The 25,663-nt window shown below is 40.9% G+C and overlaps 1 protein-coding gene across 1 annotated transcript; it reads left to right on the top strand.

Annotated features, from left to right (window-relative positions):
- The first annotated feature begins 7,581 nt into the window (after positions 1 to 7,581).
- C23H6orf141 (chromosome 23 C6orf141 homolog) lies at positions 7,582 to 11,993 on the top strand. The gene is made up of 2 exons (XM_005905109.3): positions 7,582 to 8,524; positions 11,552 to 11,993. Exon 1 carries the CDS (start codon positions 7,677 to 7,679, stop codon positions 8,241 to 8,243), a length of 567 nt encoding a protein of 188 aa, XP_005905171.1. The 5' UTR covers positions 7,582 to 7,676; the 3' UTR covers positions 8,244 to 8,524; positions 11,552 to 11,993.
- Positions 11,994 to 25,663: the final 13,670 nt, after the last annotated feature.

Below are 25,663 nucleotides of genomic sequence, written 5' to 3'. Positions count from 1 at the left end.
TTTCTTAATGAATTTATGGCATTGAAAATGACATGATTGGCCTTAATAAAAGAGGTGAGAAAGAAGGGGTAGTAGAGAAAAGAAACTCATTAATTCACCCATATTGAGTGAAAAATTGAGTTGAGTTGATCAACTCAACTTACTATACCATTCTACCCAAGCCTTGCCCTGGAGGGGTGAATTATGAAGTATGAATAAGAGATAATGAGGGATTATTACTAACAGTTTCTTTGAGTTCCTGGACATTCCAGGTCAACTCGTTTCAGACTTGGTTAACGAGAGACTCAGTGTTTTCTATCCATTCTTGATATAACGTAGCGCATTATAACAGATAGATATTTGGGGAATGAAATCTCTCCAGGTGTAAAATATGACTGAGGATTTTTACAACTGTTATATCCCTTACCTGATTACTTGCACATTGGTTAATAAAATAACAATTGCCCCATTAAAAATGTTCGACTATAAATGAATCATGATTGGATACATTAAATCATCACCTTTATTTTACTAATCTAAGTAATTATTTTATTTTAAATATTTCATAAATATTGATTCACTTATATTGAGTCAAAATTGAATTATCTCTGGAATAATACTACAGGCTGCCATAGGTGGCTTGGTAGTAAAGAATCCACCTACCAGTGCCAGAGACACAAGAGATCCTTGGGGCTGGGAAAATCCCCTGGAGGAGGAAATGGCAACCTACTCCAATATTCTTGCCTGTAGAATCCCATGGATGGAGGAGCCTGGTGGGCTACAGTCCCTGGGATCGCAAAGAGTCAGACACAGCTTAGCAACTGAGCATGCATGCACTGTTGAACAGGTCAAATTTTGTTTACGCTCAAGATGAATGTAGGATATAGAACACTGGTTCTTTAATATCATCATAAAATGCCAATTCAATTACTAATAACACAATTTCCTGTTTAATAAGTTGCTTATTCACACTCAATAATAGAGCCTGGTCTTAAATCCTAATCTTTGACAGGAGAAGACGATGATAAATATACTTTAAAACTTTGGATAATGTAGACAGCTGACAATGAATTATAGTTTAAAAATCCCCTTTAAACAGCTACTACTGAGAGTGCTACATGCATCATCTCCTGCAGCTAACTGGTACACCTAGCATTCTTTGTCTTTTCAAAGTGCCAAGCAGACGTCTTTTAAGGGTCACCACCTCTCTATTGGGCTTCCCTGACAACTCAGCTGGTAAAGAATCCGCCTGCAATGTAAGAGATCTGGGTTCGATCCCTGGGTTGAGAAGATCCCGGGAGAAGGGAACAGCTACCCACTTCCAGTATCCTGGCCTAGAGAATTCCATGGACTGTATAGTCTACAGGGTCGCAAAAAGCTGGACACAACCTAGAGACTTTCACTTTCTTTCTCCTCTCTACGGAGTGAAAAGACAATGTGTTTAAATGTTTCATTCAAAACACATCATGCATATATAGCAAATTAGTCTCAGGGCCACATGTTAGGTAAACTAAGTCTCTTTTCTCCTAGGAACACAATTTTTGGTAATACAAAAAAAAAAAAACAAAGATTGCTTTTTTTTTTTTAATTGCCTTCAGTTTCTATTTTATTTCAGACCTCTGGGCAAAGCTGCTTGATATCCCCAAAATTGCCATGTTCCCCCTCTTCCTCTTTTTCCCTTCAGTTTACAGCTAGTAACATTAGCTCCTTTATTCTAAAATTATAAGTCTGGTACTTATTCTCTGGCTCTAGACTTTTGCATCTTTCCTTTAGGACTTCATTAAAAAACAGTTTGAAGAGTTCCCTGGTGGCTCAGTGATTAGTATTCAACACTTTCATTGCCAAGGGGCTGGGTTCAACCCCTGGTCAGGGAAATGAGATCCTGTAAGTCACACAGAGTGATCAAAAATAGCAAAACAGACAAATAAACAAACAAATGAAAACAAAAGCATGCCTTGGGTTCCCAGTTCTCAAAAAGTCAATAATTACTTTTTAAAAATAAATTTAAAATATTTTGCAAGTGTCATAGTTTTCCAAGTGCTCCTAGAAGAATGGTCTCATCTGTTCTCCACCACAACACTGAGAAGCACACAGGACAGGTGTAATTAACATCTTGCAGATGAGAACATGGGCTTGGTGACATTGGGAGACTTGCTCAAGATAACATGGCCCATCGAAGTCTCCTGACAGTCCAGTGTAGGTTTTCTTTGCATAGTCTGAGTTGTCCGAGTCATGAGAATATTAGTTGTCAAAGGAAATATGGTTAGAATCTCTTCTAAAAGGCTCGTGGTTTTCAAGGTCCATTCATAATCAGACTGGGTTTTATTTATACACGATAACCTCACCCTGGTCTCAAATCTCACTCTGTGTTCATATAGGTGGCTTGTTTCTTCTTTTATTTATTCATACAACCGTAAACAGTGACAGGCTGGAGTAGGATTATGAAAATATTTTATGTCATGTCTAAGAGTCTGACTTTATTTTTGAGGCTGTGAGGATTGGAGATGGAGGGACAGACACACACACACACATAACAAGACTTGGTTAAATATTAGACATGTACAGTGGGTGTAGCCTCTTAGGGAAAGGAAAGATTAGAATTGTCAGTTATGCTAACCCTTGAGATAAGGAACACTTGAAAGAGGGGACTGATTTAAAAGAATAAATGATGAGCTCAAGTTTAGACATTTGGGGTTTAGAGTGAGTTGGCTGAAAAAAAAAAAAAAAAAAAAAAAAACACAGAACCTAAAAGATGAGAGTCATGTTTTATTCAGTGGACGTTCTTAGAACTTCAAGTCTGGGAGATAACATCTCAAATACATTGAAAGACTGCCCTAAAGAGGAAGGGGGAAGCCAGGACATATAGGAGTTTTTTGCAACATAATCAGGTAGTTGAAACATCAAAAATTACTGTTAATAAAAGAAAACTGAATGTCTCAAATTAAGGAATTTAGTGCTTTTCTATGTTTGGGAAGATGTAAGAGTCTGGGCTCACTTCAGTCATTCCTTTGATATGCTCCTCAGCTATCTAGGGCCAGTATCCTGTATTTTCTCATCCTGAATTTTCTCAGGTGCACAGTCTGATGCGGCTGTAGCTGCTGACTGCTAGATGAGCTTGGAAATGGGCAGCTCCTCTGTATCTATCCTGAATTCCCTTAGGGCTTACTATCCAGGTGGCTCTAATATGATGGTTTGCAATATCCTTTGTTTACTGACATGGCAAGCAATATTTTAGTTGTCAAGTGACAATGAAAAGAAGTGTCAAATAAAAAATAGAACAGAATAATTTTTCACTAGGTTAAGCTGTGATAAGAAACAACTCCCAAATTTTATTGGTTTGCTATAACAAAAGTTTGTTTCTTGCTTAGAATATGTATCAGCTGCTGCAGTTCTGTTTGAGACTACCTAGATCTGTGCCGTGTACTTTGTTCATTCCCAGATCACAGCCAAGATGGCAGCTATGATGGGGAAATGCCATGGGTCAATCTTACAGTGACTCTTCCTTTCTGCTCAGATGCCTCCAATGACACAACTGTTTAAGCTGAAGCAAGTCACATGGCCAAAGTAACATCAACACTGGTGGGGTGGAGGAGTCTATTCCCATAAGGAGTATTGCAAGTCACATGCTACAGAAGCTGGCTGGTATGACTCTCTTTCAAGATGAGGAAGTAAATAATTTGAGACAATAATACAATGTACTACTTCAAGTCTGGAAATAAGCATCATGGTCTATAATAGAGATTTAAATGAGCAAATCATCAGAGTACAGGTTGCAACTGAAGCCATGGGAATGGATGAAATCATGGAAAGTATTTTAGACTTGAGAGAAGAGAAATGTCAAAGACAAAACTATTCTCTACATTTGCCTCCATATTCACCATCGCACCATTGCTCATGTTTTATTCAGAATACCCTCCCTATCTGTCATTCCCATATCCAAATTCTGTTTATAGCAGTTAGTTATAAATTATAGTTATAATTTATGTTATGTAGTTATAATTACATAAAAATATATACTTATAATAGATAATTATAGTTATAATTAGCAAAATTTTTATAAACGTCTTAACAACACCCTGTCTTCTTTTCTGGAATGCTGACCTATCTCTATGGTACAGTTTTGTTGCGTGGTAAATCCAGTTGTTTGCTTTTCCATTACAGAAGCCAAGGGCTTCTTTGCATCTTTTCTTTTATGGTCCCATATTGTCATTGGATAGGCAGGTTGCATAAACTCAGTCAGGTGGATATTTCTGAGCGGGAAGTTGACTCCTCAGTAAGTACCATAGGGGCAAAATTAGGGTTAGGGTTAGGGTTAGAAGTTGACTCCTCAGGAAGTGCCATAGGGGAAAGTTCATACAATCCAGCAAAGAAATCTTTTCCTATTGTATCAACTCCCTATTCCCCCAGCAACAATTTTGATCTCTACCCATTTTAAAGTCTAGTATTCTCACTTTCCCAACGAATCTGTCAGCTCCTAGTATCTTTAGGACAAAGTCTATTTTCCTTAGAGTTCGTTGTTGTTTGGTCGCTAAGTCATGTCTGACTCTTTATGACCCCTTGGACTGTGGCATGTCAGGCTTCCCAGTCTTTCACTATCTCCACGAGTTTGCTCAAACTCATGTTCATAGTGTCAATGATGCCATCTGACCATCTCATCCTATGTCGCCCTCTTCTCTCCTGGCCCTCAATCTTTCCCAGTACCAGGGGCTTTTCGAATGAGTTGGCTCTTTGCATCTGGTGGACATTCATAAGGGAAGTAAATGGGTTTAGTTTGTCAGCACCCCTTATCAGGCTTTTATGTACTTTAAGATACTAAAGCCCAGCAGACACCACTCTCCTGAAGGCAAGCAGCCTATTTCTTTGTTTTATATTCTTTTTAGACATTCTCTCACTGAGGTTTAATTTATTTGACATTTCCTCTTAATATTCTTTTATGCATTAATACACAACTTCTTGACATCTAGAAATTCAGGTATTATGTGATGGGTGAGTCAGCTTCACTCCTCAGCAAATAGATTTTCCCTGTTCCCCATCCCCACTGTAATCCCTCATCCAATCCCCATCCGCAAGAAAACTTAACATCTATAAATCTTGTGTTTTACATTATACTTCCCTCAGAATACAGATACCTTCTTCGAATTCTCCCAATATTCCTGCAAGGAAGGAAAACACAGTGTTCTTATTGCCACTTGAAAGCAGAAAATTAAAAAAAAGTCCTAGAGTTTCTCTCTGGTCTAGAGTATTATCTTTGGTAAGGTTTCTCATAATGTTGGAGAAGGCAATGGCACCCCACTCCAGTACTCTTGCCTGGAAAATCCCATGGACGGAGGAGCCTGGTAGGCTGAAGATCATAGGGTCACGAAGAGTCAGACACGACTGAGCAACTTCACTTTCACTTTTCCCTTTCATGCATTGAGAAGGAAATGGCAACCCACTCCAGTGTTCTTGCCTGGAGAATCCCAGGGACGGGGGAGCCTGGTGGGCCGCCGTCTATGGGGTCGCACAGAGTCGGACACGACTGAATCGACTTAGCAGTAGCAGCAGTAGCTCATACTGTTGTTCATGAACCACTAGCATGAGGCTTGCTGAGGGTCTTGGTAAGAATCCACATTCTAAGTCCTTCCCCAAATAGAATCCTTGAGAGTAGGGAAGGCATTAACCTGCAGTTGATTTTCACGTACATTAAAGTTAACTTAATAAATATCTCCTATTTTTGGACAGAGGATTCAATGTATGTAACTCATGTAAAGAATAAAACTCCAAGAGGGCAAGCAGTTGTTTCCTCCATGTCCCCATCACCTAAAACAGTGGCTGACATTTAGTATAAGCTCAGTGATTACTGGTTAAGCAAATGAACGGAATGAAAAGAACATGAAGTCACAGGTTTAAAACAGGAAAATAATTTATTAATAAAATGGGATCAAGCCTTTAAACTTGTGAGAATCCTGACTCTACTGTTTATTGGTGCTTGATTTTTAACCTCTTTGTGCTTCAAAGTTCTCAAGGAAACTATGGGAATAGTGCGACTTCCTTAGTTCGTTGTGAAGAATAAATGAGTTTAAATATATAGAGTGTCTAAAACACTCAAAAACTTCAGTTAACTGTAATTTAGCAGTAACTGGCCCCAGGTCAGGCATCAAATCAGCCAGGTATGATTCAGGTTTTCTTACTCCTTGTACATTTTTTTTTTTTTTTTAATGACTTGGCAGATCTCAGAAGGTCCTCTCTTTCCAAAATATCTCTTTCACCATACTACTTGGTCCTTCAAATACAGGTAGGAATTTCCACCATTGCAGTCATTTACCTAAAGCAGACAGGAAAACAGTTAGCACTTTCTAATAAAGCAAGGACTTGGAAACAAAGTTAGAACTGGAAATCAGAAACTAAGTTTTTTTTTTTCTGTTAGCTAGCTCTCCACCATTAGCCTTTAGCAAAGTTAAGCTGTCAGAGGATCTTGTTGTGGTTGTTCAGTGGCTGTCATGTCAGACTCTTTGCGACCCCATGGACTTCACCAAGCCAGGTTCCCCTGTCCTTCACTGTCTCTCAGAGTTTGCTCAGATTCATGTCCATTGAATCAGTGATGCTATCTAACCATCTCATTCTCTGCCGCCCCCTCCTCCTGCCTTCAATCTTTCCTAGCATCAGGGTCTTTTCCTGTGAGTCCACTCTTCACGTCAGGTGGCAAGTATTGGCACTTCAACATCAGTCCTTCTAATGAATGTTCAGGCTCGATTTCCTTTAGGATTGTCTGGTTTGATCTCCTTGTTGTCCAAGCGACTGTCTTCTCCAGCATTCCAATTCAGAGAGCCTGTTAATAATTAGATTCTGAAAGTCTACCCAGAGATTCATATACATGTATTTTAATTTGGGGGGTTAAAGAGAAGAATGTGTGTGTTGCAGGGCCGGGGGCGGGGAGGAGGAGGTAGGGGAGTAGTGAAATGTGAAACTTTAAAAATGAACACAAAATTTTAAATCCTGAAATTCTTTTAGCGGTTTGGTTTTATTTATTTCCATTTGATCAAAGGCACTAATGCTCCTTCCTGGAACAAGCCAGATCATAACCAAAACGAAAGACCAGTGTGAGCACTGTGAATATGGCCAAAAGCCATTTCTCAAAGGGTTCCACATTTCTAGCTACGTTCGATAAGCTTGGCAACCTGGTGGGGTGGGTTCGGAGTCAAGGAAACTTTTATCAGAAGACCTTGATTAAATTAGTGGCTTTTTGTTTTTACTTCCTTGTTCCTTCACTCCAAGGAGAGTCCTTGGAAAGAAGGCATACTTTGTGCTTGGCATTTCGAGGAGGAAGTAGGGGTGTGTGTGCAGTCCAAGTGTCTACCGTATCTGGAGACAAACGGAGATGGGCTGGAAATTAGTATAGAGCAGAGAAGAAAGAGGGGAGAGACTCGGAAATGAGACCACAGCTGCAGGGCTAAGAAGACGAAGAGCGATCCGAGGTGGGGGAGGGGAGGCTGTGTCGGGTGTGGAAGGGGCGGGATTGGGCTGGGGGTGTTTGGGAGGGGAGACTTTTCGCCTTTAAAGGTCCGGAGTGACGGAGAGCGTGCGCAATACCGTAGCGGGCGTGGCCAGTCCGAGTCCCGGGAGGCGGGGCGCGCGAGACCACGCCCACGGCCATCTGTCCCGCGCTTTCTGGAGCTCGGCCTGGCGTTCGCTGCAAAATTCCGTGGAAGAACCACCGGATGAATGGCCCTCATACTGGAATGGGGGCCCCGGGTCCCCGCGGGGCTCCAGATCTCGCAGACTCGCCCCGCAGCGAGCAACGCTGCCAGCAGTTTGCGCTCGAGGCGGGGCGCTGGGCTCCCTCGGCCCCAGGTGCCCGGAATCTCTCGGCGGCGGAATCGAGCCGCAGGCAGGGCGGTGCCCACGAGGACCGCGAGGTGGGGGAGAATGCGGACTGTGATTCCTGGGTCCGAGATAAAGTGCTCTTTCTTTTGCACCCGGAGAGGTGGTTGGGGACTAAGGGGGACGCCGCGCCGGAAGAGGTGGCCGATGAGGAGGACCTTTTCAAAGCGCAAGGACAAGACCGGGAACCCAACTGCTCTTCTCCTCTCTTTCCACGGAAAATTCGAATTTCTGGCAGCCGTGTAGACGCTCCCTCTCGAGTTCCCAAACCCCTGCTCGTGCGGGTCTTGGATTATGAGGTGACACAAGAAGTCCTGGAGGTCGCATGGGCGAAGGGTAGCATGACCACGCTGACAGAGGAGCGCTCCATGACCGCGGTTACTTTCCGCACCAACAGGGAGTGAGACGCGTTGCGGGGCGTCAGGATCCCTGGAGAACCCCGCGCTCTCGGCACAAAGAGAAGCACCCGTGTCCACGCAGAGAGGATCGTTTCACGAACCTGATGCCCGGACAAGATTCAGTGGGCTAGAGGAGCCCGAGGAATGTTCGGGGACGGTGAAGCAGCGCTTATCAAGAAAATGCGCTTCCGGAAACTCCATCCTGTGATTAACAAAACAGCAAGAACCTTTTAAGAGTCTGGCGGTGCTCTCCAGGAAGGCACAGGGCACCCAGTGAAGACTGAACTGTAAGCAACAAATACCTCCTTACTGTGCGGTCTGCGGACCTTAGAAGAGGGAAAGAGATATATTTTCAAATTTGTAGAACGCGGGAATTTTAAAATAAGAAAATCTATTGTTAATTCTTATTTTGCAATTCCTTTCCATTGGTCACTTTTCTGCCTCCGCCCCCTTTCTCTGTGAGACCTGAAAACAGAAGGGAAGTTTGAGGTTGGCTCTCTGCCAAGGGGTGGAGGTGGGAATATCTGGGGAGAGAGGTTTGTTTTAAAACTGAAATAGAAAGTAAAAAGAAATGGGAAAATAAAATGGAAAAGCAGTTAGTAAACAAAATCTCTTTTTGTTACTCTGCTGATGTGCACATCTTTCTACTTGTTTTCTTTCTTTCACATTTAAGTGTTAGGGCTTCCTCTATGCAGGAGACCAGAGGTCGATCCTGGGTCGGGACGATCTCTTGGAGAAGGAAATGGCAACCCACTCTAGTATTCTTGCCTGGAGAATCCCAGGACAGAGGAGCCTGGCGGGCTGCAATCCATAGGGTCGCAAAGAGTCAAACACGACTGAGCGACTAACACAAGTGTTGAGAAGAAAAGAGGCGCTAGGAAAAGAAGGGGGGAAAACGGAAGGCAGAACTTTGAAAGTGAAATGCCATTTAAAAAGACTTAATCCCAAACTTCCCTGGTGGCTCAGACCGTAAAGCGTCTGTCTACAATGTGGGAGACCGGGGTTTGATTCCTGGGTCGGGAAGATCCGCTGGAGAAGGAAAGGAAATGGCAATCCACTCCAGTACTATTGCCTGGAAAATCCCATGGACAGAGAAGCCTGGTAGGCTACAGCCCATGGACAGAGAAGCCTGGTAGGCTACAGCCCATGGGGTCACAAAGAGTCGGACACGATTGAGCGATTTCACTTCACTTCACTTTTAACCCCAAAGTATCTAATTTAGTTCAGTAAAAATGCCATTAATATGAAAAATTTAGTTATTTTAATGTTTGGAATACTGCAGATAAAGGTAGATAGAAATGTATAATTTGCCATAAAAATGACCATATCTTACTCAGAGTTTCTTATTAAGATTTGTAGTCGAGACCGAATCAAAAATACATCTCTCTTGATGCTGTTGGGGAAAAAAATTTCTTTTGATGCTATTGAAACAAGTCATTTTTATTATTATTATTTTTTAAATTTTTTGTTAAACACCATCTTTATTAACTCTAGTAGTGGGGCCTGGTTTGAAGGTGTGTGAGGAGCAAAGCACCCCCTCTAGAGATGATCTGATGAACTGAAGGAGTATCTGGTTACTGCAGGAATTAATGAAACAAATGGGGACTCTGACTCTTGAGGAGTAAACTATTGAACATGGCCCCCTCCCAGCCTCCTCTTTTGCCCCTTATTTTCAATTTAGAGCTTGACAGACCCTCAGATGTGGTCTGATCCACCTTTTGCCAGACAAGACAGGTAAGATACGTCCCTGTTTCACAGATGAGCCAACCTAGACCTGGAGGTCAGGTGGTCACACAGCTAGTTACTGCATATGCTTATTAAGTAGATAATATGATCTGGTCATCTCTCTTGTAAAAGTTTGGGGATGGCCTTTAGGACTTAGTTCTAGGGAGTCAGAGATGAGTGAGGGCAGCCTGGGTTTTCTGACTCATGTTTATGAGAAATACTAAGATCACCTTGGTGTTCCTGAGTCTGGCCAGGCCTGTAGCCCGGAGACTCACTACTAGCAGTTCTCAGGCCAGTGTGACCCTCACTTGAGTGGAATTAAGTATCTTGAGAGCTCATCTGTGCTCAAAATTGCTTGGTAGGTCAAAAAAGTAATACAGACTCCATGAAATGAATTATCTTTTTACCTAACAACCCTGCCTGGCTCCAATGTGAGGTTTAACTTAGCAGGCAAATTTCAGATCTGACTTAACAAGTTGTTGAGAGTCAACTTGTGCCCCACATGGTTGAGCTTTGAATCTAGACAAGAAAAGTTGCTTTTTTGTTTTTTTGTCTGCATGACATGCAGGATCTTAGTTCTCCAATCTGGGATCAAACCTGTGCCCTCAGCAGTGAAAATGCTGAGTCCTAACCATTGGATCTCCAGGGAATTCTCGAAAAGCCTCTTTAAAGTTGACCCAAAACAGTAGTATCTTTCCCTTGCCTTCTCTATGGAGCAAACTCAGGAGCTGAACTACTTGGGTTCGAAATCACTCCACCTCTAACTAACCGTGAGCATTGGGGCAAGTGCTTTTCCTCTCTGTGCCTCTGGGTCCTTAATTGTTAAATAAGAATAATAAATAGTATCAACCTTACAGGATTTTTTCCTAGGATTAAGTTAGATGAAAAATATTTTGAACAGTGCTTGGCATATAGTAAATGCTCAAGGTTAACGATTATTATTGTTTTTCTTATTGTTTAGTTCACTTTAGGCTTTTGTTTAATAAAAAGCGTCAGAAGGCACACAACACAAAAAAACACATAGATCCTAAATGAGTGGTTTTTATGGACTTTTTTCTGCATTCTTGGAAGAAGAGGTTTATTTCTAGCTTTTCCCAACGTTTAATAGATCAGTAAATACATTCCTTAAATTCCTTAGTAATAGCCCCCCTTCTCCCCAGCTTGTCATAAGATTGATCCTAAGTCTAAGAGGCCTAAGTTGCGCTGCGCTTCACAGCATTTGAAGAGGATTCACAGACTGCTTGATTCTGTGGCAGCTACGAGCTTGCAATACTTTCTTTAGAACCTGTCAGGTTAGTCTATCTGCCCTCTGGGATTTGAAATCTGGCACCCTTGTCATCTCGGAAAAGCAGAATAAGAGAATTTTCATTTCATCTCCTTTCTTTCAAAAATGTATTTATTCTAGTCAGCCAAATTCTTTTAATCCACATGTTTAGGTTAATTTCCTTTCCTTTAAGTCAAAATTATTTTTAAGGCACTTATCAACCTCCCTGCCAACTGCCTACAATATGCTTATAGATTTTCTTTTAAAAGCTGTCTCTCTGATGTAGAAAGTCATAAGTTGAAGTCCTGTTGGGTTTGCTTCACAGGTGTTCCTGATCCCTGAGCAGAACCCTGTCGTGGACAGAAGCTGAGGAATCTCCCAGTTAACAGTGTCCTGGGAGTGAAGCCAGACAGAAGCTTGGGCATCCTCAATGCCAACTTGACTTAAAGCCAAGTCTCTGAGAATGACTGGGTCTTGGATCTTTGGTCTTACTTCCACCTCACCAAAAATGGGTCATCTACAGCTGTCTTATGTGGATGAATCACAGCAACGACTTCAGAAGCCAGCTGACCACTCAAGTGGCCAAAGACATATGACAGCCACGTAACTGCCATGGATCAAGCAAGTGTCAGCCTGTTTTAACCTTTGTCCACAGTCTCCGTCAACTTTGAGAGTCATTACATTCCACTTGCTGATCTTATTCTTGTTGGTCATCACTAGCACTTGATGTGCCTTTTTGCTTAAAAAAAAAAAAAAAAAAAAAAGAGAAAGGATAAAGAGAAAAAGCTCTCCGTCAACAGAAAAAGTTACTTTCATTGCAAAAAAATTTAAGGAAATGTTAGTTTGTGAGGAAAAAGAAACATGAAATTAAACAAAAACTCACCCACGACCCCAGATCTCTTTTAATATTTGGTATGTTTCCAGTCTGGTTTTATGTATTTGGTTTTTTAATGTATGTATATATGTGCATATAAATATACAATTTTTCTGAGCATAAACTATATAAAATCTGAGTATTGTCTTCATATTAACAAATGCATGCTGCTGCTGCTGCTAAGTCGCTTCAGTCATGTCCAACAATGTGCAACCCCACAGACGGCAGCCCACTAGGCTCCCCCGTCCCTGGGATTCTCCAGGCAAGAACACTGGAGTGGGTTGCCATTTCCTTCTCCAATGCACGAAAGGGAAAAGGGAAAATGAAGTCGCTCAGTCATGTGTGACTCTTAGCAACCCCATGGACTGCAGCCTACCAGACTCTTCCGTCCATGGGATTTTCCAGGCAAGAGTACTGGAGTGAGTTGCCAGTGCCTTCTCCAAACAAATGCATGCTGCTGCTGCTGCTAAGTCGATTCAGTTGTGTCCGACTCTGTGCGACCCCATAGACAGTAGCCCACCAGGCTCCCCCATCCCTGGGATTCTCCAGGCAAGAACACTGGAGTGGGTTGCCATTTCCTTCTCCAAAACAAATGCATACTAGGATCCTATTCAAGGTATGGTCTGTGAACCAGCAACTTGGACATCCTGAAGGACGGGTTTTTAAGAAATCCAGAATTCTAGGCCCAACTCTTAAGTCTGTTGAATCAGATTTCTCATTTTGTCAAGATCCCTGGGTGATTCACATTAAAGCTTGACAGGTATTGACATATATGCTATATTTACTACTGTATCCTACTTTGTCACTTACAAAAACTGAAAAAAAAATTATTTTTTATATATTCCTCAGTAATTGTTAACAATGTTGTGGAAATAACACTGTAGAATTATGAAAACATTTAGAGATTACAAAAGAGTGAAATATGTATTGCTGTGTGAATTGGCAAAGAGATCTCTAAAAAGTTTTGTCTTTTTTTTTTTTAAGCCTTATTATTCTAAAGTTTTCCTAATGAAAGACTGATTGGTTATTGAAGGTCAAACTATTTCAGAAATGTGATTCTTTTATTGTCTAATAATGTGAAACAATACTTAAAAATCTCCCTAAGGGAAGTGGGGCAGGAAGTCTTTAAAGAAAGCCCAATTACAACACTTAACAGGCTGAGTCAGGACTTGCCAGCCACTAGCAATGGATTGGGAGGGGGTGGGGAGAAGGTGGAGCCTGAATTTGAATCAACTGATTCAGATAAGAAAACAAAGGCTGTGACTCTTGAACACCCTGACATTCTTATAACTGTGGTCAGTACTTTGCTCTTTAATTAGGGAGGGTGAACCTTTATAACTTTGTTTCTGTAGATGAAGATAAGGAAAGAAACAATCCAGTTTACTTTGGAAAGAGTAGGGAATTATAATCAGTTATTAGGCACAATGTAGCTAATAGTTAACAAAACATAAGACTTGGTTAGTTTCAAAGCAGGGAATTAATTTAAATTCAAACTTAGATTTCTAAGATCCAATGAGTACTTTCAGGAGGCTGCAGCCTTAAAAAATACAACAGAGGCTGTTCATTCAGAGCTTGGTCATAGAAAGGGAGTCAGCTAATATCACCTGTACTGGACAGGGGAGGGAAGGCAGGCATGGTAGAGGGAAACTTTTATAGTGACCAAGATGATGTTAATTTTATTCTCAGCTCAAGCTAAACTTCAGGTTTTTTCCTGACTATAGCTTCTGAGCGCCTTTTCCTTAGATCATTTTAACTGAAAGTGGGATCAGGCTGCTGGCCACTCAAATGCCAATTCCAAAGCAAGGTTTGTGGAAAGGACAGATTGCCTTATTTTAGATGCTGGCCCACTGACAACTCCAGCGGGCTAGAGCTTTTATAGACAGAGGGTGGTGGCTACGTGTAGAAACAGCACCATCAGCTCTGACAGTCATCTTGAAATTGGTCATCGGTGGTCTGACTCGTGTCATCGTGATTAAGTACAGTTAATCTTCAGTTCCAGAGTCATTTTGTTTCCTTGAGGCCAGTACTTGGAACTGTGGCAGCTTAAGTCATGGCTACAGTCTAGTCATCATGTAGTTAGCTTCTGCCTGGTGGGGATTTCAGTATCTGCAACACTGCTCACAGGATATGGCTCAGAATATTATCTATAACCCTCAAAAAGCAACTAAAGGTCCTTAACTTTGCTTAGTATTAATAGCTAAACTATTATTGTTTTGTCCTGCTTTTCTTTGCTCCTGTGTTTTCCCAGTTCTCTGATTAAACTCGTTCTTTGGTTAAAGTTTTTCCACAGACAAAAGGCAAGTGGAGGATGTCGGCGGGAAGACCATAGGATCTTGCAGCCATTTCAGCATTACTTGAGAAAACTTGCAATTGTAAATTTCTTTCTCTGCCCCTTTGAGATATAAATCTCCTAACCTCTTGCCAGTTTTACAACCCAGGAGCAGGACTGTCTGTCTCAAGGACCAGAAGCAATTCCTTTGAAATATAATCTAGAAAGATGAGGGCCCCAAGTCCTAGTTTCTGCAAGGGAGTCAGGAGCCAGCTTCAAAATTTCAGAGACCAACTAACCTCAGTGCTTAAAAACTCACTTTTTGTTTCGGAGGACTTGAGGTCAGTTTCTCAAACCAGTGGTGTTTACTAAGACTATTTTTCTGTCTTATTTTTTTTTTATTATCACATGTGATCTGACTATTGTCCATTTATAGTGTTCATCACTCATCTTGAAGACAGAAACTAGAAGACCCAGTTTCAGAATTCTGGAAGGTCCAGTCACAGAATTCTTTTTTTGGAGAAAATCACATTATAATTCTTAGAATGCAGCATCGTGAGGAGTTTCTTTATGGAGTGAACTATACTCTGGCATAGTTCAGCCCTGACTGTTGACACCCAAAATGCTGTATAACGGATTAGTGCCACCTTAAGAGAGTAAAATAAGAACTGCACAGCGTCCGTGTAGGCAGAGGGCAAATCCATTGATCGATCACTGAGGCTATTAAGTGCACAAGCCTAATCCTAAGGCTGATTTGTTGGACAAATCTGCCCCAAGCTCAGAACCCTGAATGTTAAAGCTGATTTGCGTGCCTGTTAGATAATCCTTAGGCATATGTCTCACTTCTAAAAAATCTTGTGACTTTGAGTTTATTTTGAAAGCCTGCTGGGTCCATGAAAAAGTAGGTACAAATGAATACCCTGAATTCAGCTTACTTGGGAGGGAGACAAGGAGGTATATAGGGCACCAGAGGATTTTTAAACCAAAGGACTTTAAGGGAAGACTTGTGAACACAGACACCCTGTGTAAAGATTCCCTGACCACTGATGTCCGCATTTCAGAAAGAAGCCATCTGCCAGCCTATGGACTTCCCAAGCCAGCCTCAACATTGACTAAGATTCCAGAGGTTATATAGGCTCAGGCTTTACAATCTTTCCATCCCAACATCCCAACTGGATGGGAAAATGTACAAACTTAACAAGTAAAGTAATCTTAAAATGTAAGAGTAGAAGAAAGGAGGTTCTGTGACCTGTATTCAGTGACAGAGTTATCTTCAGGCAATGAGCGGGGTTTATCCCAGGAGTGAAAAGTAAGCAGTACATCATCTTCAGAGATCTAAAAATAATGACAACGCTGACTAAAAGCCTATCAGCTTTTTTATTATCACTATAGGCTTAGTAATAAAATACTTGTCTCTGAAGAAACCTATTGTTAATCTAAATTGTAAAAAAATTCCTGTGATTACTGTTTAAAGTTGAACAATTTAGACGTAAGCCTCCAATGAGCATATCTTTATTTTCCTTTACTGTTTTTTTCTGTGTGGAAGATAATATAAGAACTCTCAGTGTTGTGCCCCGATCAATCTCTTTCTCCCTCTCTCTCTCAACCACATGTATACATATACACACACATCCTCTCTCTCTCACACACACACACAGAATAAGCTACATGCATTCATTTAGACAGTAAGTCCCTAAGACTTCAGAATCTTACTCACTTGGAATGCACTTTGTGTCTCCAACCCCTATATATTCCTTTATTTCAACAGTAGAGTCAGTATAAGTTTGTAACACAGGAGTTGTGACTAAGAAAGAGAACTCGAGTTACTTCAGTTCTGATATTATCTGTGACTTATGTATAAAACTTTAGATAAGGAAACAGTGAAATGTAATATTTTTTGTTCAATAAGTGCAAATTTAGTTCACCCATGAATGGTTTTATTGGATTTGGGTAATTAACATGAAATTATTTATTGATTTTTTAAAGAATGAATCAGGAAAACATTCCATGAGTGGTATAATTTAGTAGTTTCTGGGTTTTTTTGTAGACATTTCTACTAAATATAAAAACTAGACAGTTGTATTAAAGTGTATTAGCTGCTTGACAGTTCTTCATATATAATAATTATATCAGACTCACCAAAGGATCAAAATTGTTTACTGTATGATTACTATTGAATATCATTTTTCATATTAATGTTAAAAATCATCTGCTTCTGGTGTCACATTCACTAAATATCCCTCTGCCAATATGTAGTCATAAAGTCATAAAAATGGGGAACTGAAAGGATTGGAATTAGAACTCAAATTCCTGATTTTGAATCAAAGCTATTTCTGTTGATCTCTGTAAAAGAAAGCAGTCCATGAATTAATTTTGACTTTAGATTTAGAATTAACTATATATTATTGAACACCAATTATGTATTATGGGCAAGTCAGAAAATGCAGCTGTCTCTTGAATATGCTTAAACAAATTAAAATTAGCAAGCCCCATTTTTTTTTTTTTTTTAATCATTTAGTTCCACTGGGAAGCCAAGGTACCTGAGTATTCCCCAGTCTGACTCATCCTTTCTTTTTAAATTATTATTTATTTTTGGCTGCTCTGGGTCTTTGCTGCTTTCTCCAGTTGTGGTGAGTGGAGGCTGCTGTCCAGTTGCGGTGCGTGGGCCCCTCACTGTGGCGACTTCTCTCGTGTTGGAACACAGGGTCTAGGATACGGCTCAGTAGTTGTGGTACAAGGGCTTAGTTGCTGTACAGCACCTGGGATCTTCCCAGACCAGGGATCAAACCCGTGTCCCCTGCATAGGCAGGTGGATTCTTAACCACTGAACCACCAGGAAAGTCCCCCATCTGACTCATTCTAAAAAGGGTTTGTGGAGAATGCTGGATTGGGGGTGACCAAGGCCTTAGTACTTTTCTCTCCTTGATTAACCTTAAGCAGGCTAGTTTCTGACTCTAGACCTTAACCTCCCTTTTCCTTAGAGAATTTACTTGAGAACACTTTTAATTATGAATTATTTCTCAGCCCCTTTAAAATGTAAATATTTTTCAAAATCTCTTGCCAGTTTTACAATACAGGGATGTCTCAAGGACATTGGAGACATCCCGTGGAAATATAACCTCTAAGGAACTTAGTGTCCCTATCTCCCAGGCTCTGAGGGTGAGTAGGAGCCTAACTTCTGTTGGTAAAAATGAGCAAACACAGATCTAGAATCAGAGAATAATATTTGCAAATGAAAGAATAATTCAGTGTGCAGGACACATTGACCACACTCCGCACTCCAGGACTTTTCTACTAGCTCACAGTTTAGTTCAGTCCCTTAGTTGTATCTGACTCTTTGAGACCCCATGGATTGCAGCATGTTGGGCTTCCCTGTCCATCACCAACTCTTGGATCTTGCTCAAACTCACGCTCATTGAGTTGGTGATGCCATCCAACCATCTCATCTTCTGTCGTCCCCTTCTCCCCCTGCCTTCAATCTTTCCCAGCATCAGGATCTTTTCCAATGAGTCAGCTCTTCGCATCAGGTGGCCAAAGTATTGGAGTTTCAGCTTCAGCATCAGTCCTTCCAATGAATATTCAGGACTGATTTCCTTTAGGATTAATTGGTTTGATCTTGCAAGTCCAAGGGACTCTCAAGAGTTTTCTCCAACACCACAGTTCAAAAGCATCAATTCTTTAGTGGTTAGCCTTCTTTATGGCCCAACTCTATTGGAAAAACCATAGCTTTGACTAGATGAACCTTTGTCAACAAAGTAATGTCTCTGCTTTTTAATATGCTGTCTAGGTTGGTCATAGCTTTTCTTCCAAGGGGCAAGCGTCTTTTAATTTCATGGCTGCAGTCACCATCTGTGGTGATTTTGGAGCCCAAGAAAATAAAGTCTGTGACTGTTTCCATTGTTTCCCCATCTATTTGCCATGAAGTGATGGGACTAGATACCATGGTCTTAATTTTTTGAATGTTGAATTTTAAGCCAGCATTTACACTCTCCCTTTTAACTTTCAGGAGGTTCTTTAGTTCCTCTTCGCTTTCTGCCATAAGGGTGGTGTCATCTCCATATCCGAAGTTATTGATATTTCTCCCGGCAGTCTTGATTCCAGCTTGTGCTTCATCCAGCCCAGCATTTTGCATAACTCTGCATATAAGTTAAATAAGCAGGGCGACAATATACAGCTTTGACATACTCCTTTTCCAATTTGCAACCAGTCTGTTGTTCTATGTCCAGTTCTAACTGTAGGTTCTTGATTTGCATACAGGTTTCTCAGGAGGCAGGTAAGGTGGTCTGGTATTCCCATCTTTTGAAGAATTTTCCACGGTTTGTTGTGATTCACACAGTCAAAGGCTTTAGCATAGTCAATGAAGTAGAAGTAGATGTTTTTCTGGAATTTTCTTGCTTTTTTGAAGATCCAACGGATGTTGGCAATTTGATTTCTAGTTCCTCTGCCTTTTCTGAATCCAGTTTGAACATCTGGAAGTTCACGGTTCAAATACTGTTGAAACCTAGCTTGGAGAATTTTGAGCATTACTTGGCCAGTTTGTGAGATGAGTGCAATTGTGCAGTAGCTTGAACATTCTTTGGCATTGCCTTTTTTGGGGATTGGAATGCAAACTGACCTTTTCCAGTCCCATGGCCACTACTGAGATTTTTCCAAATTTGCTGGCATATTGAGTGCAACACTTTAGCAGCATCATCTTTTAGGATTTGAAATAGCTCAGCTGGAATACTATCACCTCAACTAGCTTTGTTCATAGTGATGCCTTCTAAGGCTCACTTGACTTTGCACTCCAGGATGTTTGGCTTTAGGTGAGTGATCACATGATTGTGGTTATCTGGGTCATTAAGATCTTTTTTTGTATAATTCTGTGTATTTTTGCTACCTCTTCTTAATATCTTCTGCTTCTGTTAGGTCCATACTGTTTTTGTCCTTTATTGTGCCCATCTTTGCATGAAATATTCCCTTGCTATCTCTAATTTTCTTGAAGAAGTCTCTAGTCTTTCCCATTCTATTGTTTTCCTCTATTTCTTTGCATTGATCACTTAGGAAGGCTTTGTTATCTCTCCTTGCTATTCTTTGGAACTCTGTATTCAGATGGATATATCTTTCCTTTTCTCATTTGCCTTTTGCTTCTCTTCTTTTCTCAGCTACCTGTAAGGCCTTCTCAGACAACCATTTGCCTTTTTGCACTCCTTTTTCTTGGGGATGATTTTGATCACTGCCTCCTGTACAATGTTATGGACCTCCATCCATAGTTCTTCAGGCACTCTGTTTATCAGATCTAATCCCTTGAATCCACTAGCTCACGTTAGCACTTAAAAACCTTTCCCTCCCTTGTTTCAGTTGAATTGAGCTCAGACTAAATTCTGGCCTCTCTCTCCTATTGCAATAGCCTTAAATAAAACCTTCTTTTACTGTTTAACCCTTTCCAGTGCAATTTTGGCTTTGATAGGAATCAGATAAGAGCAGGGGAGAGTCATTTATATTGATATTAGGGACATCCATTTGATTTGTAAAGGCTAAAGACGCTTTGTGTCTCACGGGAACTGACAATGATTTCTTTATTCTGCTCATAGGTCCCTTGGGTATGACTTTACTGGGACTCAGAGCACTGAACATAGAGAAGAGGGGTGGTCTTCAAGTTCCAGTTATGTCAGAAGCAGGAGCCTCATTTTCTGACCTCAGCAAATTGGTCATACTCACAAGCAATGATCTGTTATTAGTCATCCTATATTGACTGAACCAATGAATGAAGCCAATATCTTATGTTTAATGGGACCCTCGCTTAAGAGTTAAATTTTCTTCACTGCAGTTTTAAAGATATTCATGAGCATTCTAGACAAAGCATTATACAGCACCCCCCTCCCCTGCACCAACCAATTAAAACTGCACCCCCTGCCCTGCCCCAAGCAATTAGAGCTAGTAATACATAGATGTCTCATATGCCTTGGAGGAAAAGGACAGTTTCTCGGACTAAAGGGCAAAACCTTATGGCACTAGTAGGTTCTATTTGTCAAATGTTGTGTTGATGTGTACTGTCTTGGAGAATGGCAGTAAGGAGGTTTTTGCTGCAGAGATTAACAGAGGAACCCAATCTGACTTAACACCAGAGGCCTCTGGGATGATGTGACTGCCTGCTGAAGCAGTGAAGGACTCGGCAGAGTACACAGCTGTCAAGGTGCAGAACAGTGCAGTCAGTGCAAAGGACCGCAAAATAACAGAGAACTGGGACAGTAGCTGGCATGCAGACCCTGGCTCGGGGCAGAGCACATATCTTATGAGGCATTGGTTGGATGACGACACCAGTATCCCGGGTTGGGTCCAAGTCCAGATGGGAGACCCCAGGGGGTGGCTGGAAGGTGAACTTCTGCAGGAGACTCATGAAGAAAAGCAAAAGCTCCATCTTGGCCAGTGACTCCCCAGCACACTAGAGAGGGGACCTAGAGAGGTGGATGGTAGTGAAGGGTTATAAGACAGATCAAAAATCTGAAAAAATGGTGTGGACAAAGAGGGAAACCATCCATGTGTGATTTCTTCTCCTTCAGAATGTGTGAGTCAGTCAACCTCTTGTGAGTTTTATAGGCTCTGTCTGCTAGTTGAAGCATTGGAAATAGAAAATTAATAGAGCTCCCCTGAGGGAGACAATTTTAAGGTTTTAATGTGAAACAGGTTATAACAGGTAAAACCACGTATGTGATGAGAACCCATAGGAAAGTGAGCTAAAGGAAGTCTCACCTTCGTATGACATCTTTGTATCTAAGTTCTGGTACACATGGAGAGAAGTGAGCCAGGCACACAGGGAAGATGAGTCAGGTGTGGTGATGCATTGGAGGGTGGGAAGAAACAGGACTCTGACTAGAACGCCAAGCATGAGGTCACAAGTCTCAGACCTGAGACTGCATGTATGACTAGAAACTAGATCATGCTAAGGCACTTGAAGAAGAGTATTTGGCTAGTACTATTTTTAAAATATGGATTATTGGGGGAAATGTCAAGATGTTTAAAAACTGGAATAAGTTCGTATAGCACTATAGCACAACAAACTATACTCAAATGTTGTAATAACCTATCAGATCAGATCAGTCGCTCAGTCGTGTCCGACTCTTTGCGACCCCATGAATCGCAGCACACCAGGCCTCCCTGTCCATCACCAACTCCCGGAGTTCACTCAGACTCACGTCCATCGAGTCAGTGATGCCATCCAGCCATCTCATCCTCTGTCGTCCCCTTCTCCTCCTGCCCCAAATCCCTCCCAGCATCAGAGTCTCTTCCAATGAGTCAACTCTTCACATGAGGTGGCCAAAGTACTGGAGTTTCAGCTTAACATATAAGGGAAAAGTATCTGAAAAAGAATAGATATATGTATATATTTAACTGAATCATAGTTCTGTACACTTAAAACTAACACAACATTGTAAATCAACTATACTGCAAAAAAAGAAAGAAGAAATTCTAAAAGAAACACTGATATTTGCACAATTAAAGTAAGGCTTTTTATAGATGAAATGGATTTACCTGTGGTTGCCCTGCTCAACTTTCTCTTCAAATTCCCAAGGCTCTGCGCTAGCCTTAGCCACAAGGAATCTTCTAGGATTCCATAAGAAAATGTCATTCCAATGCCCAATGTCCTACAGCCAACTGAAAGCTGGGGGAGAACTTTTCCATATTTCTGAAGTTTAGTGCCACGTGGCAAATTACAGAACCTTAGCCCTGACCTTGAGCCAGGGCCAAATATCTCCAGATTTTTTGAATCACCTTTCTAAAGTAAGATGCCTTACCTACTGAAAAGGATATGAAAGCTTTCTTCTTGATAAACTTCTCGATAGAGTCAAGGAAATGCTCAGGGTTAAAGGTGGCTGGGTTTTCCCACTGTGTTTGATCTCAAAGTACAGAGGTCAACAAAAAGATGACCTCAGTGCCCTAGAGATAAAAGTGTTATTAATGACAAAGATGAAATTCCTTCCTAAAAAGGTGGCTCTTAGAGACATACGATGACTCAGTTGGCAATTTTAGAGAAGCAGTGTATTCTAGAAGGAACAGGAAGTAGAGAAGGGGGAGATGGCATTTGAGATTGAGGTAGGTTGCAGTCCATGGGGTCGCTAAGAGTCGGACACGACTGAGCAACTTCACTTTCACTTTTCACTTTCATGCATTGGAGAAGGAAATGGCAACCCACTCCAGTGTTCTTGCCTGGAGAATCCCAGGGACAGAGGAGCCTTGTAGGAGGCTGTCTATGGGGTCGCACAGAGTCGGACACGACTGAAGCAACTTAGCAGCAGCAGCAGCAGCAGCAGCAGGGTATTCATATACTCTAACAAATTTTCATCTGGTACCTGCTGAAAAACACAAACCTTGGATTCAGAACTAGGAACAAATTCTGACTTAACGATGTATCTGTGGTGTGATAACAGCATGTTATTTAACTTTTGATAAATTCATGTGGTGGGAGTTTAAAAGTCCTCATTTGGTGACTGTGAGCCTTTCTGGTGGGTTTGGGGGTGCCAAAAGGCTTGATCTTTTATCTCCAGAGACTGTGACAGCAGACATACTAAATTTAATAAGCCCATCAAAACAAATCCTCAAAAATAAGCCACCCCAACTTTCTCAGCTATGACATAAAAATTAATCATACTTTATAAAGTCACACTGAGCAAATATCACCTACTGTGTATGTAGACATTCCGTTACCTCTGGTTGAATGGCTGGGGTGAGGGGAGACCGGGAGGGAGGGAAGAAGAAGGAAGGATGGAGGGACCAGAGGGAGGGCAGAGATTGCCTGACAGCTCATCTCAGCACTTCTGTGATTTTGAGCAGCATTCTGATGTTCTTTCCCTCTCCCCTCATCCCCCTTCTTAAACCCTTACCTTTGGAATATAGTTCTTTTTAAATATAGTATTTGTGGTGGTTGCTCGGGGTAAGCCTGTGGGCAGGATATCAGCAAATCTCTGCACTTCGAGAATGACAGCATCTGTGTACGGCATTTGAGTTCAGTGTGCCATTCAAGGCTGGGTGGACCCCATGACTTTGGCAATCTCATCATGGACCTTTTCTGGATAAAAGAGAATGGTTAGGGTCCGTGGTGGGAGAGGTTGTTGGAACAGTCTCTCCACTTTCTTTAAATATGAAAGTCAAACCCAAGTACTCTTGAGTTCTGACTCATCTTTACCCCACATTGCTTCCACCCCCAGTCCTCTATTCCTAGACTCCTCTGGGGACCCGTCAGATCATCTCAGGATGTTTAGAGAGCAAATCTGCTTTCTTTTATCACAAGGAGACTAAAGGTACAAACTCTCCTCAAGGGTACAAATTAAAGGTATCCAGGATGGTTCTAGAATTCTGCATTGTCCAATCCAACAGATTTCTGCTTCCTCTCCTTCAGACAATGCCCTGAATCTTAGGAGACTTACTCTGGATCTCAGGATATCGTGACATGAACAGAATCCCCCAGCACAGAGTGGAAACCATGCTCTCTGTACCTGCTGCAAACAGATTATTAACAAGTACCACCAAAGTATCATCATTGAAATAATCAGTAGATGTGTCTCTCCTGAAAGAGGAAAAGGAATAATTAATGATGAAATAATTTTATCTGGATAATCATCACAACCTCGCGAATTTAAAGAATAAAACCTTGCATTCTTCCCTTAATTGAATGGAAATTTTTTGAGACCGTGGTGCAGAATTTTAGGATAAAGCACATCCCAGATACTAATAAAAAATAAGTAATTCTAAAAACTGGGAAAGTCTGTTTCTCATTTAGGAAGATTGGGAATAAGTTTTTAACTGAGTGATTAGAATATTACTGGCACTGTTTCTTTAAAACAAGATTAAATGATCTCTCGAGTTTGTCAATTGAAACATATTTTTCAAGATTGCAAAGAAAAGAGAATATTAATTCCACATGATAACATATCTGAGGTCTTCCACATATATCTTGTTTTCTTCAGAGAGTGATATGAAAAGAAGTGGAAAATATGTGAGAATGCAAAATGTAATAAGTAATGTTTTTTGTAGTGTACAAATCTATTATTATTGAGTCCAGTTATCTTTCTTCTCTGAAAGAAGTATTTTTCCTGAAGATGCTGTTAACTAAATCAAATAATAAATAATATGCTAAAGTGACCCCTGAAGAAAATGCCATTACCTCCTGCTGTCTGACCAAAAAAGCATCAGTTAAGCTTCTTGGATCATTTTTGTCAAGTTTATGATGGTGATGGAGGAAAGTCATCCTTATAAAGGAAAATAATTCATCTTTATTCCTGAGTATATTCTTATAAGTTTTTAGGAGGAACCTCAAAACAGGAAACATATTGAAAAGCTCAGAGAATAAAAAACAACAAAGTAAATTAAATATACATATGTAATGCTTGGGATAATGGGAATGACACCATTATTTCTACAAGCATTATAGAAATAGCATCTCCTATAGACTTAGATTTTATCTCAATTAACAGTGGCAGATTGGACTAGACAACAGGATTTCGTTTATCAGAATTCACTTAACATATAATAAATATTGATATGACTTACAATAAATTCTGTGTACCCAAAGTATTTTGCATGTTACACTTCTGGTCATAGATGTATGTACTTAGAGTTTAGATATAAAAGCAATATTGGCTTTATGGTCAGAGTTATAAATCTAAGTGTTTTGCTTGCAAAATCCCAGGTGATTCCAAGTCAAACTATTCTGGTTCAATGTGGTATACTAAGGTCGGTCTAGTCAAAGCTATGCCTTTTCCGGTAGTCATGTACAGATGTGAGAATTGGACCATGAAAAAGGCTGAGTACTAAAGAATTGATGCTTTCAAATTGTGGTGCTGGAGGAGACTCTTGAGAGTCTCTTGGACTACAAGGAGATCAAACCAGTCAATCCTAAAAGGAAATCAGTCCTCAATATTCATTGGAAAGACTGATGCTGAAGCGGAAACTCTAATACTTTGGCCACCAAACATTCTAAGAGCTGACTCATTGGAAAAGAGCCTGTTGCTGGGAAAGACTGAGGGCAGGAAGAGAAAGGGACAACAGAGGATAAGGTAGATAGTAGCATCACAGACTCAACAGATACAAGTTTGAGCAAGCTCTGGGATAGAGAATGACAAGGAAGCCAGGGGTGGTGCAGTCCATGGGGTCACAAAGAGTCGGACACGACTTAGTGACTGAACAACAACAAATTTATGACTATCGTTCCGTTGAAGGATCAGAATAATTCTTTTTAAAATTTGCACCAGGATGACTGTCCACAAGTCTCAGAGAAATATCACTTAAGTCCAATATTCCCTGACCCTTAAAAAGTT

The sequence above is a fragment of the Bos mutus genome, chromosome 23 (genome assembly GCF_027580195.1).
Source record: "Bos mutus isolate GX-2022 chromosome 23, NWIPB_WYAK_1.1, whole genome shotgun sequence".
Lineage (NCBI taxonomy): Eukaryota > Metazoa > Chordata > Mammalia > Artiodactyla > Bovidae > Bos > Bos mutus.
The sequence above is the reverse complement of the archived record's forward strand: the minus strand, read 5'-3'. Positions and strand labels throughout refer to the sequence as shown.